General features: G+C 54.5%; 2 protein-coding genes across 2 annotated transcripts; both read left to right on the plus strand.

Annotated features, from left to right (window-relative positions):
* The first annotated feature begins 2973 nt into the window (after positions 1-2973).
* Positions 2974-6875, plus strand: LOC120325067 (protocadherin alpha-2-like). The gene is given in 4 exon segments (XM_039390366.1): positions 2974-3064; positions 3137-5638; positions 5641-5670; positions 6850-6875. Coding segments are annotated over 4 exon segments (2649 nt in total).
* A 2703-nt stretch (positions 6876-9578) lies between these two features.
* LOC113986535 (protocadherin alpha-2-like) lies at positions 9579-13112 on the plus strand. Its single transcript, XM_039390367.1, has one exon. It carries the CDS (start codon positions 10509-10511, stop codon positions 13110-13112), a length of 2604 nt encoding a protein of 867 aa, XP_039246301.1. The 5' UTR covers positions 9579-10508.
* Positions 13113-16489: the final 3377 nt, after the last annotated feature.

Genomic DNA, 16489 nt, shown 5'->3' on the forward strand with positions numbered 1-16489 from the left:
ATGCAGACTGATGAACATTTTTGCTGCCGTTTTGGAGAAGCTGTTGTGGGAGGGAAGCACTTCAACCTGCTGTGTGTGTATTGTAGGGCACCTGTAACAGCTTCCACAGCTGTTGCCTCTGTGCTCCTCTTCAGAGAGGATATTTAAGGGCAGTTGAGGAGGTGGGTGTCATCTCTGTGCTCTGTTCTTCCCCTTCTTGTGCTCTTGGCCAGTCAGTCTGGGTAGAGCTGGTGTGTCCTGTTACCACAGACAGCTCATTCTGGTGTCTGGATGTACACACCAAACCTCCACATCTACAGAGCAGCCCAGCTTTGTAGAAATTTCTATGGTAGAAATTCTTCTACCCTGTTGACACTTTGATTGCACTTGTGCTTCATCGTTTGGTTTGGTCTTCTTGAAGAAGATCTGTGGGGACATTGGTCAGAGCTGTTCACAGCTCTAATCACAGAACCTTTAAGCACTCGATTTGTATTTGACATTGCTGCAAAGGCAGAAAGCATCCTGTCCTGTGGGAAGAGTCAAAGAGTCCCAGAGTGGGTTTGCAGCACTCACATATTGTGTTGTGGATGTGGAATGTTGTTGGTCAAACAGAAGCTTTTTGAAATTTGGATCATGCTGCCAAACCTTCTCTAAACCTTTCCTTGATTACCTCTCTGCACTTGATAGACAGGGGAAGGATTGGTCTTGGTGTTCAAGATTTTGCCAAAAAATTGTGTTTCACTGCAGCCGAACAGGACCATTTGTTTTTCTCCTCTCTTGTGCCAAACTGCCAAACCTTTGAGTTTGTTTTGGTGGTTTTGTTGGTTGGTTGGTTGATTTCCTCTCTCAGTGACAGTGTGTCAGACATTTGGGCCATTTCCCATCGGTGTGGGGGATGTGTGTTCTGTTGTGTGTCCTGAGCTAAGTTTCACTTTGAGAGAATGTCCGTAGCTTACAGCTCTGCTTCCTCCTTGCCCTGTGAGAAAAATACATAAGGGCACTGTACACTCTCCAGTTTGTGAGGAACATAAGTGACTGCTTTTGTCCACCTTCCCCAGGAACTGATAATGTTAATTACAAATATCCTTTTAAATCTATTTCCCTCCCCCGAAAATATTTGTTTTTGGAAGAAGGAACCGGTGGCGCTGCAGGTTAAGTTGCACACTTGAAATGGGTGTGTTGGAGAGACTGGTGTGCATTAGCTCCTGTTCAGTTGTGGCATCTTTATGTTGAGTCAACACAGTGTTGATCCTATGGGACCAACAAAGCACCATTTCCTGCTCGGGTACCTTTTGTGCTGCTTCCAGGCCCAGCCTGAGTGGGTGAGAGCCAGCAGGGCTGGAGGAGGGACCAAAATCCCTTTCCCCAAAGAGATGTGTTGGGGGTCAAGGGGATGTTCTTAGTGACAGTGCTGTGGTGTTTCCTTCCCGGCTTTTGTCTGACTGTGTGACAAGTGGATCGTGCTGATGAGTGAGGGATTTCCTGGGCATTAATGCTCATAGATACTGAGGTTCTGGTGTGTTGCTGTGGCAGGGAGTGCCTGCCTGAAGAAGAAGGCAAGGACAGCCTGCAGGTGGAGAGTGAGTCAGGAAGGATCGAGGTACATGAAGAGCCCTGAGGAGCAGTTTTGCCCAGTGCTTTTTCAGTCTTTGTGGAGGATTGTGGTGCTGGGCTGTGATGGGTTTGAGTTCCTGAATGAGAAACTCCCCTGGGTGTGTTGGTTCTTTCCAGCCTGTTTGCAGAGATGTCTCAGTAGCTCTGGCTTCAGGTTGTGTGAGAGAGGGTGGTGGAAGGTGTTGTGATGTAGCAGAGCTGTTGTTTGCCATCTGAGTGCCTTGGTGTGTTCTTGCTGGGTCCTTGAGAGGGCTGGAGGCTGAAGAGTGTGGCCTTGATGGTGAAGGGAGGGGAAGACAGAGGTGCAGGAGCGGGAGATCAGCGAGAAAGGTATTTTCTCTCCAGAGGGATGGGAGGTGGTGGGGAAGAGAAATGAGATCTGTTGCCAAAGAAAGGACATGTCCATGCCTATGGCAGGATTGCTCTAGGTATTTTAAAAATATTTTGCTAAGGTAAAGGCTGAACAGAAGATACAAGGATGGAAGCAAAAGAGAAGGGAGGCAACGACAAGGCACGGTGAGGGAAGAAAGAAAAGAAAGAGAAAGGAAGAGCAAAAGGGAGAAGAGGAAGAAAGTAGAAAGAAGGAGGTAAATAAAAAAGAAGGACGTGAAGGAATCAGTGCAAAGAAGAATGAGAGCGCTTGGAAATCAAGTCGGGGAAAAAAGAGAAGAGACAAGGTGGAAACAGAAGAGGAGGTTGAAAAAACATAGACAGGGATAAGCAGGAAAGATATAGGGAAAGAGAACAAAGAAAGAGAAAGGAAAGAGAGTCAAGGGAAGGGTAAAACCAGGAATACAAAAAGGAAATAAAAAGAAAATATAAAGAAGGACGTGAGCTTATTCAAGGAAAAATAAAGCCAGAACGAAAGTAGGAAAGAAAGGAAGAACAGAATGGAAAGACAAAGGAGACTAAAAAGGAAATGACCATCACTCACCGACATTATCTGTAGATGGTGAGTGGAGGTGGTACCCAACAAGGCTCCATGCGGCTCTAATGCCCCGTATTTAGAGATGATGGCTCCGATTTGATGGTGTCCTCTGCGGCACTGGAGGCAAGTGAGGAGCTTCCAGTGGGGTTGATGAATAGAGGAGGATGGAAAGAGAAGGGAAAAACGTGTAAAGAATGGGGAACGGCAGTGACGAAGAAGAAAAAAAAGAAAGAATAAAAAGAAAGTGAAGGAGGAAAGAGAGAAGAGTACTAAGGAAAAAAGTAGAAACAAGAAGGGAAACGAGACGTAATAAAAAAGAAGTGAAGGAAGGAAGAAAAAAGACGAAGAAGGAGGAAGGAAAAAATGAAGGATTGTTTGAAAGGGAACAGCAAGCGATAAGGAAAACTAAATGAGAAAAAGAGAGAGAAGGGGAGCAGGACACGTCAGAGGAGATGCGTGTGTCGGGGCAGAGGCTTGGGCGCTGTGTGGGAGCGTGTGAGGCGGCGGAGCAGCGCACGGTGTCGCTGCAGGCTGAGGAAGGGCGTGTGGGCGGCTCCTTGGCGGTGCGGCGGAGAGCCCGGCTGTGAGCGCGGGGGGGCGGCTGGGGCCGGGCAGCGGAGCCGGTGCGTGCGGGCGGCGGCGGGAGCCGTGCGGGGCCCGTGCGGGGTCGGAAGGCGGCGTCGGCGATGGGCGAGTGTTTGTGGGGTGCGGTGTTGCGGGTGGTGGCGGTGCAGGCGGCGTGGGCGCTGTGCTGGGGGCAGGTGCGGTACTCGGTGCCGGAGGAAGCGAAGGCCGGGACGGTGGTGGGCCGTGTGGCGCAGGACCTGGGTCTGGAGGCGGGCGAGGCGGAGGCGCGGCGGCTGCGGCTGGTGCCTGGGGGCCGGCGGGCGAGCGTGGAGGTGAGCGGGGCGAGCGGGGCGCTGGTGGTGAGCTCGCGGCTGGACCGGGAGGAGCTGTGCGGCAAGAGCGCGCCGTGCGCGCTGCGGCTGGAGGTGCTGCTGGAGCGGCCGCTGCGCGTCTTCCACGTGGAGCTGGAGGTCACCGACATTAATGACAATGCCCCCATCTTCCCCGCCACCCGAAAAAACATCAGTTTATCGGAGAACTCCCCTCTCGGTTCCCGGTTCCCGCTGGAGGGCGCGTCTGATGCAGATATCGGAGCGAACGCTCAGCTCTCCTACACGCTCAGCCCCAGCGAGCACTTCTCTCTGGATATACAAAAAGTGAATGAACCGAATGGTGAACCTGAACTCATTTTAAAAAAATCTGTGGACCGTGAGACGCTGGCCGTGCACCGGTTGTTGCTGACGGCGAGTGACGGGGGCCGGCCGTCTCTGACAGGGACGATGGAACTGGTGATCTCAGTGCTGGATGCGAACGACAACGTGCCCCAATTTAACGAGTCGTTGTATAAAGTGCAGCTGCCGGAGAGCGCTGCAGTGGGGACACTGGTAACGCACGTAAATGCCAATGATCCGGACGAGGGAAGTAACAGTGAGCTGACCTACAGCGTGACGAACTTTTTTCCCCCGAGTGGAAAAGATGTGATTTCTATAAATCCAAAGACGGGGGAGATCCGTCTAACGGGCGCCCTGGACTTTGAAGAAATCAATGTATTTAATTTTCGTATAGAAGCAAGAGACCAAGGGACGCCTCCGCTGTCGGGTCACTGCAAAGTGGTGCTGGAGGTGCTGGACGTGAACGACAACGCGCCGGAGGTGCGGGTGACGTCGCTGTCGGTGCCGGTGTCGGAGGACGCGTCGCTGGGGACGGTGGTGGCCCTGCTGAGCGTGTGGGACCGGGACTCGGGGTCGAACGGTCGTGTGCGGTGCTGGGTGTGGCCGTCGGGTCCGTTCGTTCTGGAGGCAACGTTGTCGGGGTCGTACTCGCTGGTGCTGCGGGAGTTGCTGGACCGGGAGCGGGTGTCGGAGTACGAGGTGGAGGTGCGTGCGGAGGACGGCGGTTCTCCGTCGCTGGGCGGCCGCGTTGGGCTGCGTGTGCCGGTGTCGGACGTGAACGACAACGCGCCGTCGTTCGCGCAGGCGGTGTACACGGTGCTGGCGCGGGAGAACAACTTGGCGGGCGCGGAGCTGGCGCGGCTGTGGGCGCGGGACCCGGACGAGGCGGGCAACGGGCGCGTGAGCTACTCGTTGTGGGAGGGCGCGTTGGGCGGGGGGTCGGGGTCGTGGGGGTCGGGGTCGGGGTCGGTGGGGGGTGTTGCGGCGTCGAGCTACGTGTCGGTGGAGGCGGAGAGCGGCGTGTTGCGGGCGCTGCAGCCGCTGGACTACGAGGAGGTGCAGGTGCTGCAGTTCGAGGTGCGTGCGGTGGACGCGGGGGAGCCGTCGCTGTGCGGCAACGCGACGGTGCAGCTGTTCGTGGTGGACGAGAACGACAACGCGCCGGCGCTGCTGCCGGCGGCGGGCGGCGGGTCGGAGGCCGGGTCCGTGTCGGGGGAGGCGGGGACGCTGTGGGCGTGGGCGTCGTGGGGTTCGCCGTCGGGTCAGGTGGTGGCGAAGATCCGGGCGGTGGACGCGGACTCGGGCTACAACGCGTGGCTGCGCTACGAGCTGTGGGAGCCGCGGGGCAAGAGCGCCTTGTTCCGCGTGGGGCTGTACAGCGGCGAGGTGAGCACGGCGCGGGCGCTGGAGGAGGCGGACGGGCCGCGGCAGAGGCTGGTGATCGTGGTGCGGGACCACGGCGAGCCGGCGCGCTCGGCCACGGCGACGCTGAGCGTGTCGCTGGTGGAGGGCGGCGAGGCGGCGCTGGCGGCGGCGGCGGGCTCGTCGTCGCTGCTGCCGCGCTCGTTGGCGGGCGGCGAGAGCGGCTCTGGGCCGGCGGCGGCGGCGACGAACGTGTGGCTGGTGGTGGCGATCTGCGGCGTGTCGAGCCTGTTCCTGCTGGCCGTGGTGCTGTACGGGGCGTCGCGCTGGGCGCCGCGGGCGGCCGTGCTGTCGGGGCCCGGGCCCACGACGCTGGTGTGCGCCAGCGAAGTGGGCAGCTGGTCGTACTCGCAGCGCCACAGCCGGAGCCTGTGCGTGGCGGACGGCGCGGCCAAGAGCGACCTGATGGTTTTCAGCCCCAACTTCCCGCCGCCGCCCGGCGCCGCGGCCAAGGACACGCAGCCGGAGCCGCCCTCTCTCCTCGACACGGTCAGTGGCCCTTCCTCCCTTTCTCTGTTCCTTCTCTCCCGCCCCCTGGGCAGGCAGTGCTCGGAGCCGGGCTCAGCTCCTGCAGTCGCAGGGCGGTGGGTGCTTTGCAGGGGATTAAGGATGTCAGTGTCCCCTTTGCATCGGCCGCCACGACCTCCCCCAGCCCCTTCTCTCTTGCTGAGGTTATGCTGAAATAAATGTCTTGCGGCACTCTAAAACAATTCTGGCCCACAGGTGAGATTTGCTACTCACGGTGGGAGTTGTTCTGCCCTAGAATTAAATTGCCTGTGTTTTGCCCATTGCGTGAGAGTTGCTCCGAGGTGTCAGCTTTTCAGGCAATTCTCTTGCTTGCTAGCGTATAGCATTTCCTCCCGAGCTTGGTGAAGGAGGGGAAGAACTACAGGTTGTGATGTTTGCAGTTCCCCAGGAAGTTTGTGCTGCCTTATTGCTTTTGCTGAGTGCCAACTGTGTTGATATTAGTCTGGTGTCTTATGGAAACCTGCCTTCCTCCTCTTTGTTTCTGCTCACAAATTGAGGTGAAGCAAGGTGACCTTCAGGGCTTCAAGGACAAAAGTTCTCCATTTTCGTTCTACCACCAGACTCCTTAGGAAAGAGGGGGAGGTGTGAGTAACATTTTCCTGTTTGTATGATCTTTTTTCAAGTATAAAGGCTTAGTTAAGTATAAAGTATTCAGGCAGGTATGTTAGAAGTGGAAATTTTGTTTTCTTCTTGCCACTGTTGTGCTTGTTGTGGGCATGTGTTCCTGGGAAGTAATGTCTTGTACACTCCGGTTTTTTATATTCTTTCAAATTTGTGTTAACAGCCACATCATTTAAAAGCTGTGGAAATTTTCTTTTGTGCAATGAACAAACTAACATATTCAAATTCCCTGAAACCAGAGTACAAGCACTCACTGCCAAATGTCAAATACCATGCTTTTACGTGGTCAGCATCATGTGTTACACTGATGCTCTCACCAACGTTTTAGTTTTTCTCTCAGAGCATGACATCAAAGGCATTGCCATTTAGAGCTGTCATGACATCAGCTTTGGGAAGAGTATTGCTCCCAGGTCTGCCACCTTTCCACCTGAGATAGCTGAAGGAATCCCAAACGTGACAGGTCAGCTGCAGAGGGTCTGCTGTGCCCTGTGCATGTGACAGCACCTGTGTGTTTTGAAGGTGCTGTTATTGGTGGGGAGGAGTGAGTTGGGTGGGTGTTGAGGTGGGTAAGAAAACTGTGGCCTGTAGTAGTGAGCAGGGCCTGGCCATTTCCTGATGTGGAAGGTGATCTTGAGCAGTGGGAAGAGGAGTGATCTTGTGTGGGAAAACGGGAAATCCTTGGGAAGCGCATGGGCCATGTTGTAAGACAGAAATGAGAGATGACATGTTTGTCTTGAGAACACATCTTGGAGAGGGAGGGGAAGGATGCCTAGAGGAAAACATGAGGCAATATGAGCACAGAGTTTTCTTGCTGAAGATCCACTCCCAGGGTCTAGAGTAGTCTGGAGGTGACAGCCTTCCTGACCATGAGACAGTGTGTGATGCTTACATTCTGACAATGTCCTTTGAGGTTCTGAAGCTCTCCTATCAGAGACAGTCTCTTGTGCTGCTGCCTGCCTGATGTAGGCCTTGTGTTGGTCAGAGGGGGTGAGATGCAGAGTGCTGAATGTTGTCTGATGCACCACTTGTTTTGAAAACAGTGTTGTGGGATGGGAATGGTTAAACTTGCTGTCCCTGTGTAGTGGTGGGTATCCAGAGTGGCTTGCACAACTGCTGATGTTGTCATGATGGTTTCTTGCTCCTCCTCAGGAGGGATTTGTAAGGACCTGTGATGAGGTGGGTATAATCTGTATGTGCTCAACTTGGCCTACTTGTGCACTGCAGAGGTGGCCTCAGTAGAGATGGTGTGTCCTGTTGTCACACAGGGCTCATTCTTGTATCTGCAGGCCAAGCCCTGCAGTGCAGCCCAGCTCTGGCTTCATGTGGTCCAAATTCTCCCCCTCAGATGACCTTTTGAGTGCTCTTGTGCTTTGGCATTTGCTGTGGTTCTCTTGGTGATCTAAATGTGTGTGGACTGGGGTCAGAGCTGTCACAGCTCTAATCCCAGAGTCTTTATGAACTCTAACACACAGCTCTGATGTGTTTCCATGTGAGATTGCTGAAAAGGAGCAAAGCATTTATGGTGAAGTTCACGCAGCTGGGAAGAGCTTGCCAAGTGCTGTGTGGCCTTGCAGAACTCCATGGGTTCTTTGTGTTGCTCTGGAGGGAAGGTGAGGATGTGAAAGGCCTGGATCACCTGCAGAGGGGGGGTTACAGATGAGGCATGTTGAGCAATGTTTGATATTTTGGCAGTGATTCTGCATGTGGGACTAAGTAGAGCCTGGGCCTGTGTGATGGGGAGGGTGAGTTTGGGTGGGGAAGAGTGTTGCCTGGGGGAAATGGAGATGCTGTGTAGAATGTGGTCAGTGTAATTGGTGAGGAAATGGCTAATGTCAGATTAGCTGTGGAGTTGCCATTTCCCATGGCACTGGCTAGAGAATACCAGTAGAAAACCTTGAGTAAAGGCCAGTCACGCCAGACTTCTCTCCTAGCACCCTTTAAGGAGCTTCAGTAGTTCTGTATATCCTGGTGCTCTGTCCTCTGTGTTACTGTTGCCTGTGAAGTTATTAATCCCTTTAATTGTTTGTCTTTGATATGAATGTTGTTGGCCAAACTGCAGGTTTTTGAAATGTGTCTCATTCAGCCATTCTTCTCAGGCCATTGCCTCAGTCATCTCTGAGGTCTTGGTCTTGTTTGTAAATGGACTTAGCTGGTAGCATTAAAGGACAATGTCCCTGAAAATCAATAATCTTGGTGCTGGAGTTTCTGTTTGTGAAGAAGCCACCAGTGATGCTGCAGGTAAGTCACTGATAATTGAAGAGGCTCTGTGTGAGAGACAGGTGTACCTTGGTTCCTGTTCAGCTTTGGTATCTTTGTGTTGGATGGCCTGCCTGTCACCTGGATTGAAATGCCTGTAGGTTTGGAGCAGCACTACCTGCTCTCATTCCTTTCCTGCTGTTGCCTGGCACAGGGTAAGCAGGTGGAAGCAAGGATGGATTGAGAACTAATTTTAATGTGTTTCTTGGTGTAGCTGTGATGGGCCTGCAGCAGATGTTCTCAGTGACAATGCCCTGGTGTCACCTTGGTGGGTTTGTTTGGCTGTGCAGGTGGGACATGGGTCAGGAAAAATAGTTCAAGAGCTCTTCACAGAAGTGTATGAGAAGTGGTTGGGAGCTGTGGTTGGCCTGTGCTTTTCCAGTCTTCTTTTGAAGGGTCATTGTGCTTGGCTGGGATGTGTTTTCAGTTCCCAAAGGACAGACTTCCTTGGGCTTTTACTCCTTGGAACCTGTTTTTATTAGACATCTTAGTGGGTGGACTCTTTTCTGATGTGGCAGAGCTGTTCTTTGCCATCTGACTGCCTCGCTGTGTTATTGCTGAGTCCTTGAGCTACCTGATGACTGAAGGCTCAATGTTTGTCTTTCATCCTGAAGGGAGGGGCAGTTGCAGGTGCAGGGATGGGAGGTGAGCAGAAAGGTAATGCCCTGTCCAGATGGGTGGGAGGAGGAAAGGGAGAGGAGTGAGAGCTTTTGTGAAAGGGCATGTCTGTGCTTTGTTGGGACAGTGGTGTAGCTGTTTTTAAAGAATTTTCTTAAGGAAGAAAAATGGTTGGAATATACAAAGATGGAATCAGAAGGGAAGGGGAAGAAAGGAAATGGCCCAGCGAGGCAAGAAAGAAACAGGGAAAGAGAGTAAGGGAGAAGATAAAGGAAGAACAGAGAAAGAAGGAGAGAAAAAAGAAACAAAGGAAGGAATCATTGCAAGGAAGAGGAATGAGAGCTGTTCAGGAAGGATATGTCCATTGTGAGTGTGGCATAGACATTTGAAAGGAATTGTGGTAAAACAAAAAAGGACATAAGAGACAAAAAAAGAAATAGAAGAACAGGTGAAAAAAATAGGACAGTTAAAAGCAGGTAGGAGGAAAGAAGACACAGGCAAAGTATCCACTGAAAGATAAACAAAGAAGAGAAGGAAGAGAGACAACAGCACAAGAAAGTGAAGAAGGATAAAGAAAGGAGATGACATAAATAAAAAGCAAGCCAGTATGGATTTAAGGAGGGAAGGAAGGAAGAAGAGAATGCAAGAAAAGAAAACAGGATAAAGTAGATGAGCATCGGATACCGACCTTGTCTCTGGACGCTGAGCGAAGTTGGTCCCCAGCAGCCTCTGCCTCGGTTACAGCACCGCACTCTGGTGCTGCTGCCCGGGAATTAGCGCGGATGGCTCCGACTTCGATGGGCTCCGCCGCGGCGCCGGAGGCGACTGGGGAGCTGGCAGGGGGGATAGAGAAGAGAGAAGGTTGGAAAGAGAAGGGAAAACGGTTTAACGAATATGGCACGGCAGAGCAATGAAAAGGAGAAAGAACAGAAGGGCAAGGAAGAGAAAACTGAGAACATAGTATAAAGGGAACAGTAGGAAAGGAAGAGGAAAAAACGTCTTAAAACCGGAAGAGAAATAAAAGGAAGGAAGACAAATAAGAAAAAGAGAAGCTCGGTCAGAAGAGATGGCAGAGATGACGGCGCTGGCGCTGTGTGGGAGCGTGTGAGGCGGCGGAGCAGCGCACGGTGTCGCTGCAGGCTGAGGAAGGGCGTGTGGGCGGCTCCTTGGCGGTGCGGCGGAGAGCCCGGCTGTGAGCGCGGGGGGGCGGCTGGGGCCGGGCAGCGGAGCCGGTGCGTGCGGGCGGCGGCGGGAGCCGTGCGGGGCCCGTGCGGGGTCGGAAGGACTGGGCGTGTGCGGCGGCGATGGGCGAGTGTTTGTGGGGTGCGGTGTTGCGGGTGGTGGCGGTGCAGGCGGCGTGGGCGCTGTGCTGGGGGCAGGTGCGGTACTCGGTGCCGGAGGAAGCGAAGGCCGGGACGGTGGTGGGCCGTGTGGCACAGGACCTGGGTCTGGAGGCGGGCGAGGCGGAGGCGCGGCGGCTGCGGCTGGTGCCTGGGGGCCGGCGGGCGAGCGTGGAGGTGAGCGGGGCGAGCGGGGCGCTGGTGGTGAGCTCGCGGCTGGACCGGGAGGAGCTGTGCGGCAAGAGCGCGCCGTGCGCGCTGCGGCTGGAGGTGCTGCTGGAGCGGCCGCTGCGCGTCTTCCACGTGGAGCTGGAGGTCACCGACATTAATGACAATGCCCCCACCTTCCCCGCCGCCCGAAAAAACATCAGTATTGCCGAATCGTCTCTGGTGGGTTCCCGTTTCCCACTGGAGGGCGCGTCAGATGCGGATATCGGAGCGAACGCGCAGCTCTCCTACACACTGAGTCCCAACGAACATTTCTCTTTGGATATACAAAAATCAAATGAGCGAAATATTGTTCCCGAACTTGTTTTAAGGAAACCGCTGGATCGCGAGACGATGGCCGTGCACCGGTTGTTGCTGACGGCGAGTGACGGGGGCCGGCCGTCTCTGACAGGGACGATGGAGCTGGTGATCTCGGTGCTGGATGCGAACGACAACGCGCCCCAGTTCCACCTGTCGTTGTATAAAGTGCAACTACCGGAGAGCGCTGCAGTGGGGACGCTGGTGGCACAGGTGAACGCCACAGATGCAGATGAAGGAATTAACAGTGAAGTGACCTACACTGCAACCAGCTTCATTCCGCCGAATGGAAGAGATGTGATTTCCCTCAATACCAAAACAGGGGAGATTCACCTGACGGGTGCTCTGGACTTTGAAGAAGTCAGTATGTTTGATTTCCGTATAGAAGCGAGAGACCAAGGTTGGCCCCCGCTGTCGAGTCACTGCAGCGTGGAGCTGGAGGTGCTGGACGTGAACGACAACGCGCCGGAGGTGCGGGTGACGTCGCTGTCGGTGCCGGTGTCGGAGGACGCGTCGCTGGGGACGGTGGTGGCCCTGCTGAGCGTGTGGGACCGGGACTCGGGGTCGAACGGTCGTGTGCGGTGCTGGGTGTGGCCGTCGGGTCCGTTCGTTCTGGAGGCGACGTTGTCGGGGTCGTACTCGCTGGTGCTGCGGGAGCTGCTGGACCGGGAGCGGGTGTCGGAGTACGAGGTGGAGGTGCGTGCGGAGGACGGCGGTTCTCCGTCGCTGGGCGGCCGCGTTGGGCTGCGTGTGCCGGTGTCGGACGTGAACGACAACGCGCCGTCGTTCGCGCAGGCGGTGTACACGGTGCTGGCGCGGGAGAACAACTTGGCGGGCGCGGAGCTGGCGCGGCTGTGGGCGCGGGACCCGGACGAGGCGGGCAACGGGCGCGTGAGCTACTCGTTGTGGGAGGGCGCGTTGGGCGGGGGGTCGGGGTCGTGGGGGTCGGGGTCGGGGTCGGTGGGGGGTGTTGCGGCGTCGAGCTACGTGTCGGTGGAGGCGGAGAGCGGCGTGTTGCGGGCGCTGCAGCCGCTGGACTACGAGGAGGTGCAGGTGCTGCAGTTCGAGGTGCGTGCGGTGGACGCGGGGGAGCCGTCGCTGTGCGGCAACGCGACGGTGCAGCTGTTCGTGGTGGACGAGAACGACAACGCGCCGGCGCTGCTGCCGGCGGCGGGCGGCGGGTCGGAGGCCGGGTCCGTGTCGGGGGAGGCGGGGACGCTGTGGGCGTGGGCGTCGTGGGGTTCGCCGTCGGGTCAGGTGGTGGCGAAGATCCGGGCGGTGGACGCGGACTCGGGCTACAACGCATGGCTGCGCTACGAGCTGTGGGAGCCGCGGGGCAAGAGCGCCTTGTTCCGCGTGGGGCTGTACAGCGGCGAGGTGAGCACGGCGCGGGCGCTGGAGGAGGCGGACGGGCCGCGGCAGAGGCTGGTGATCGTGGTGCGGGACCACGGCGAGCCGGCGCGCTCGGCCACGGCGACGCTGAGCGTGTCGCTGGTGGAGGGCGGCGAGGCGGCGCTGGCGGCGGCGGCGGGCTCGTCGTCGCTGCTGCCGCGCTCGTTGGCGGGCGGCGAGAGCGGCTCTGGGCCGGCGGCGGCGGCGGCGACGAACGTGTGGCTGGTGGTGGCGATCTGCGGCGTGTCGAGCCTGTTCCTGCTGGCCGTGGTGCTGTACGGGGCGTCGCGCTGGGCGCCGCGGGCGGCCGTGCTGTCGGGGCCCGGGCCCACGACGCTGGTGTGCGCCAGCGAAGTGGGCAGCTGGTCGTACTCACAGCGCCACAGCCGGAGCCTGTGCGTGGCGGACGGCGCGGCCAAGAGCGACCTGATGGTTTTCAGCCCCAACTTCCCGCCGCCGCCCGGCGCCGCGCCCAAGGACACGCAGCCGGAGCCTCCCTCTCTCCTCGACACGGTCAGTGACAATCCCTTGCTCTCGTCTACTTGTTCCCTCCTCCCTCTGCCTCTTCTCTCCCGCCCCCTGGGCCAGCCCTGTCGGTCTCCGGGCTCCGCGCCCCTGGCTTGTGGGAGTGGTTACTTTACAGGTGCTTAAATATGTTAATTGTACCTTTTCATCTGTATCCGATAGAGGTATCGCGGTAACTCCTTGGGGTTCGCAGCAGAGATTTGCTGCTGTGGATATGATTTGTTCTTCCATAGAATGAAATCGCTGCTGATTGTGATGAGAGTTGACCTGTGTTGCCTCGACGTTTGAGTTTTGGAGACAGAACTTGCTGATGTGTAGCATTTGCACCCGAGCTTGGTGTGCAGGACAGGCTGTGGTGGTGTCAGTCCCCAGGCCCTATGTACTGCCTTCTTCCTTATTGCCTTTGCTGACTGCTGACCGTGGTGGTATCACATGTCGGTTTTTTTCTCTCCTCATCTTCTGACATTCTCCTCTACTTGACATGTGCGGTAGGGTGACAGTTTGGACTGTGGTTTAACGTATTTTCAATCTCCATAATGTAATTTCTCCATTTTGGTTTTCCCAGTCGTGTCATTTTGAAAACTGGGAAGGGACTGTGGAGATTTCCTGGGGTTTTTGTTTGTTTGGTGTCTTCATTATTGGTTTCATGGCTGTTTATTTTTTTCCCCTTTTTTGTGTGCTGTAGTTTTGAAACTGCATTTGTGGCTGGACAGGAGGCTTGGTGTACACTCACTTGTTTTGATATTTTTATCAATATTTACATTAGCAGCACCCTTACAGCTTCCATGGAAATTCTGTTTTCCACAAGAACACAATAATCCCTCAGCCAATTTCTCCTACCCAGGGGATGGAATGGACTCCACTGCTGTGCTCCTCAGCATCTGGGTTGTTCTGTCTCTATTATTGTGACATCAGTGGCTGTTGCCATGAGAGCTGTCCCGAGCAGAGCTCTGCAGCGAGTGTTACTCACAGGTGTGTGACATTTCCCTCTGAAACTGCTGACCCGAAGGATCAGCTGCAGAGAGTCTGATGGACACCGGGCATGGGATGCCACCTGTGTGGCTTTTACAGTGCTGCAGTTGCTGGGGAGGGTAAGCAAAAGCTGAGCCCTGAGGTGGGAAATTGTGACTTGTGCCAGAGGTGAATGTGGCAGTGACAGTGAGTAGGGCCTGTGCATGTGCTGATGTGAAAGGTGCCCTTGAGCAGTGGGAAGACTTGTGTACACGAGGGAACTGGAAATCCTTGGGAAGACCATGGTCCCTGTCATAAGAAGAGGGGACTGGGAGATGATGGTCTTTTCTGGAGAATAAATGTTGCAGGGTGTGGAATGGAGGATGTCTAGAGGGAAGTGGGAGGTACAATGGGCACAAAGTGTTTTTGCCCAGGATCTTTTCCCAGTCTCCAAGGGTGTGGAGTTGGAGGCCTTCTGGATCTTGAGATAGTATAGGGCCTTGAAATGGCCATGAAGGCCTTTGAGGTTATGAATATTTCCTGTCATATACAGTTCCCTGTGCTGCTGCAGCCTGGCATAGGGAATGTGTTGGATAAGAGTTGGGAACATGCAGACTGATGAACATTTTTGCGCCGTTTTGGGGAAGTTGTTGTGGGAGGGAGGCATTTCAACCTGCTGTGTGTGTATTGTAGGGCACCTGTAACAGCTTCCACAGCTGTTGCCTCTGTGCTCCTCTTCAGAGAGGATATTTAAGGGCAGTTGAGGAGGTGGGTGTCATCTCTCTGCTCTGTTCTTCCCCTACTTGTGCTCTTGGCCAGTCAGTCTGGGTAGAGCTGGTGTGTCCTGTTACCACACACAGCTCATTCTGGTGTCTGGATGTACACACCAAACCTCCACATCTACAGAGCTGCCCACCTCTGGTTTTCTACTGTAGAAATGCTTCCACTTGTGCTTCTGCTTTTGGCTTGGTTTTCTTGAAGAGGATCTGTGGGGACTGGGATCAGAACTATTCACAACTCTAATCACAGAACCTTTAAGCGCTCGAATTGTATTTGACATTGCTGCAAAGGCAGAAAGCATCCTGTCATGTGGGAAGAGTGAAAGAGTCCCAGAGTGGATTTGTGGCATTCCAAGTGTTCTTTGTGCCAGTTATGAGGGAAGGTGAGGATGTGGAAAGGTCACTGGGGATGAAAAGGAGAATGTCTGCTTAGCTGTGGAGATCCCAGTTCACAGGGTGCAAGATGGAAGATTATAATGGAATACCTCAGGAAGGGTCCCAGCACACAGTGCTGCTCTCCTGGGATCCTGTCAGGACCTCCAGATGTTCTGAGTATCTCAGGGCACAGTTGTTGTTTCTGGTGTTGCTGCTTGTGAAGACATCAGCTGTGTTTGTCTTACTTTCTTGGTTTTGATGTGGAATGTTGTTGGTCAAACAGAAGCTTTTTGAAATTTGGATCATGCTGCCAAGCCTTCTCTAAACCTTTCCTTGATTACCTCTCTGCACTTGATAGACAGGGAAAGTATTGGTCTTGGTGTTCAAGATTTTGCCAAAAAATTGTGTTTCACTGCAGCCAAACGGGACCTTTTGTTTTTCTTCTCTCCTCTGTCAAACTGCCAAACCTTTGAGTTTGTTTTGGTGGTTTTGTTGGTTGGTTGGTTGATTTCCTCTCTCTCAGTGACAGTGTGTCAGATATTTGGGCCATTTCCCATCGGTGTGGGGGATATGTGTTCTGTTGTCCTGAGCTAAATTTCACTTTGAGAGAATGTCCGTAGCTTACAGCTCTGCTTCCTCCTTCCCCTGTGAGAAAAATACACAAGGGCACTGCACACTGTCCAGCTTTTGTGGGACATGTGTAATTGCTTTTGTCCAGCTTCCCCAGGAACTGATAATGTTAAGGGCAAATATGCTTTTAAATCTCTTTCCCTCCTCCGAAGATGTTTGTTTTCTGAAGAAGGAACCAGTGATGGTAGAGGTAACTCACACATCTAAAATGAGTGTGTTTGAGAGACTGGTGTGCATTAGCTCCTGTTCAGTTGTGGCATCTTTATGTTGAATCCAACAGTGTTGATCCTATGGGACCAACAAAGCACCATTTCCTGCTCGGGTACCTTTTGTGCTGCTTCCAGGCCCAGCCTGAGTGGGTGAGAGCCAGCAGGGCTGGAGGAGGGACCAAAATCCCTTTCCCCGAAGAGATGTGTTGGGGGTCAAGGGGATGTTCTTAGTGACAGTGCTGTGGTGTTTCCTTCCCGGCTTTTGTCTGACTGTGTGACAAGTGGATCGTGCTGATGAGTGAGGGATTTCCTGGGCATTAATGCTCATAGATACTGAGGTTCTGGTGTGTTGCTGTGGCAGGGAGTGCCTGCCTGAAGAAGAAGGCAAGGACAGCCTGCAGGTGGAGAGTGAGTCAGGAAGGATCGAGGTACATGAAGAGCCCTGAGGAGCAGTTTTGCCCAGTGCTTTTTCAGTCTTTGTGGAGGATTGTGGTGCTGGGCTGTGATGGGTTTGAGTTCCTGAATGAGAAACTCCCCTGGGTGTGTTGGTTCTTTCAAG

The sequence above is a fragment of the Pipra filicauda genome, unplaced genomic scaffold, assembly GCF_003945595.2.
Source record: "Pipra filicauda isolate LSUMZ 115617 unplaced genomic scaffold, ASM394559v2 scaffold815_size75024_pilon, whole genome shotgun sequence".
In the NCBI taxonomy this organism is placed as follows: domain Eukaryota; kingdom Metazoa; phylum Chordata; class Aves; order Passeriformes; family Pipridae; genus Pipra; species Pipra filicauda.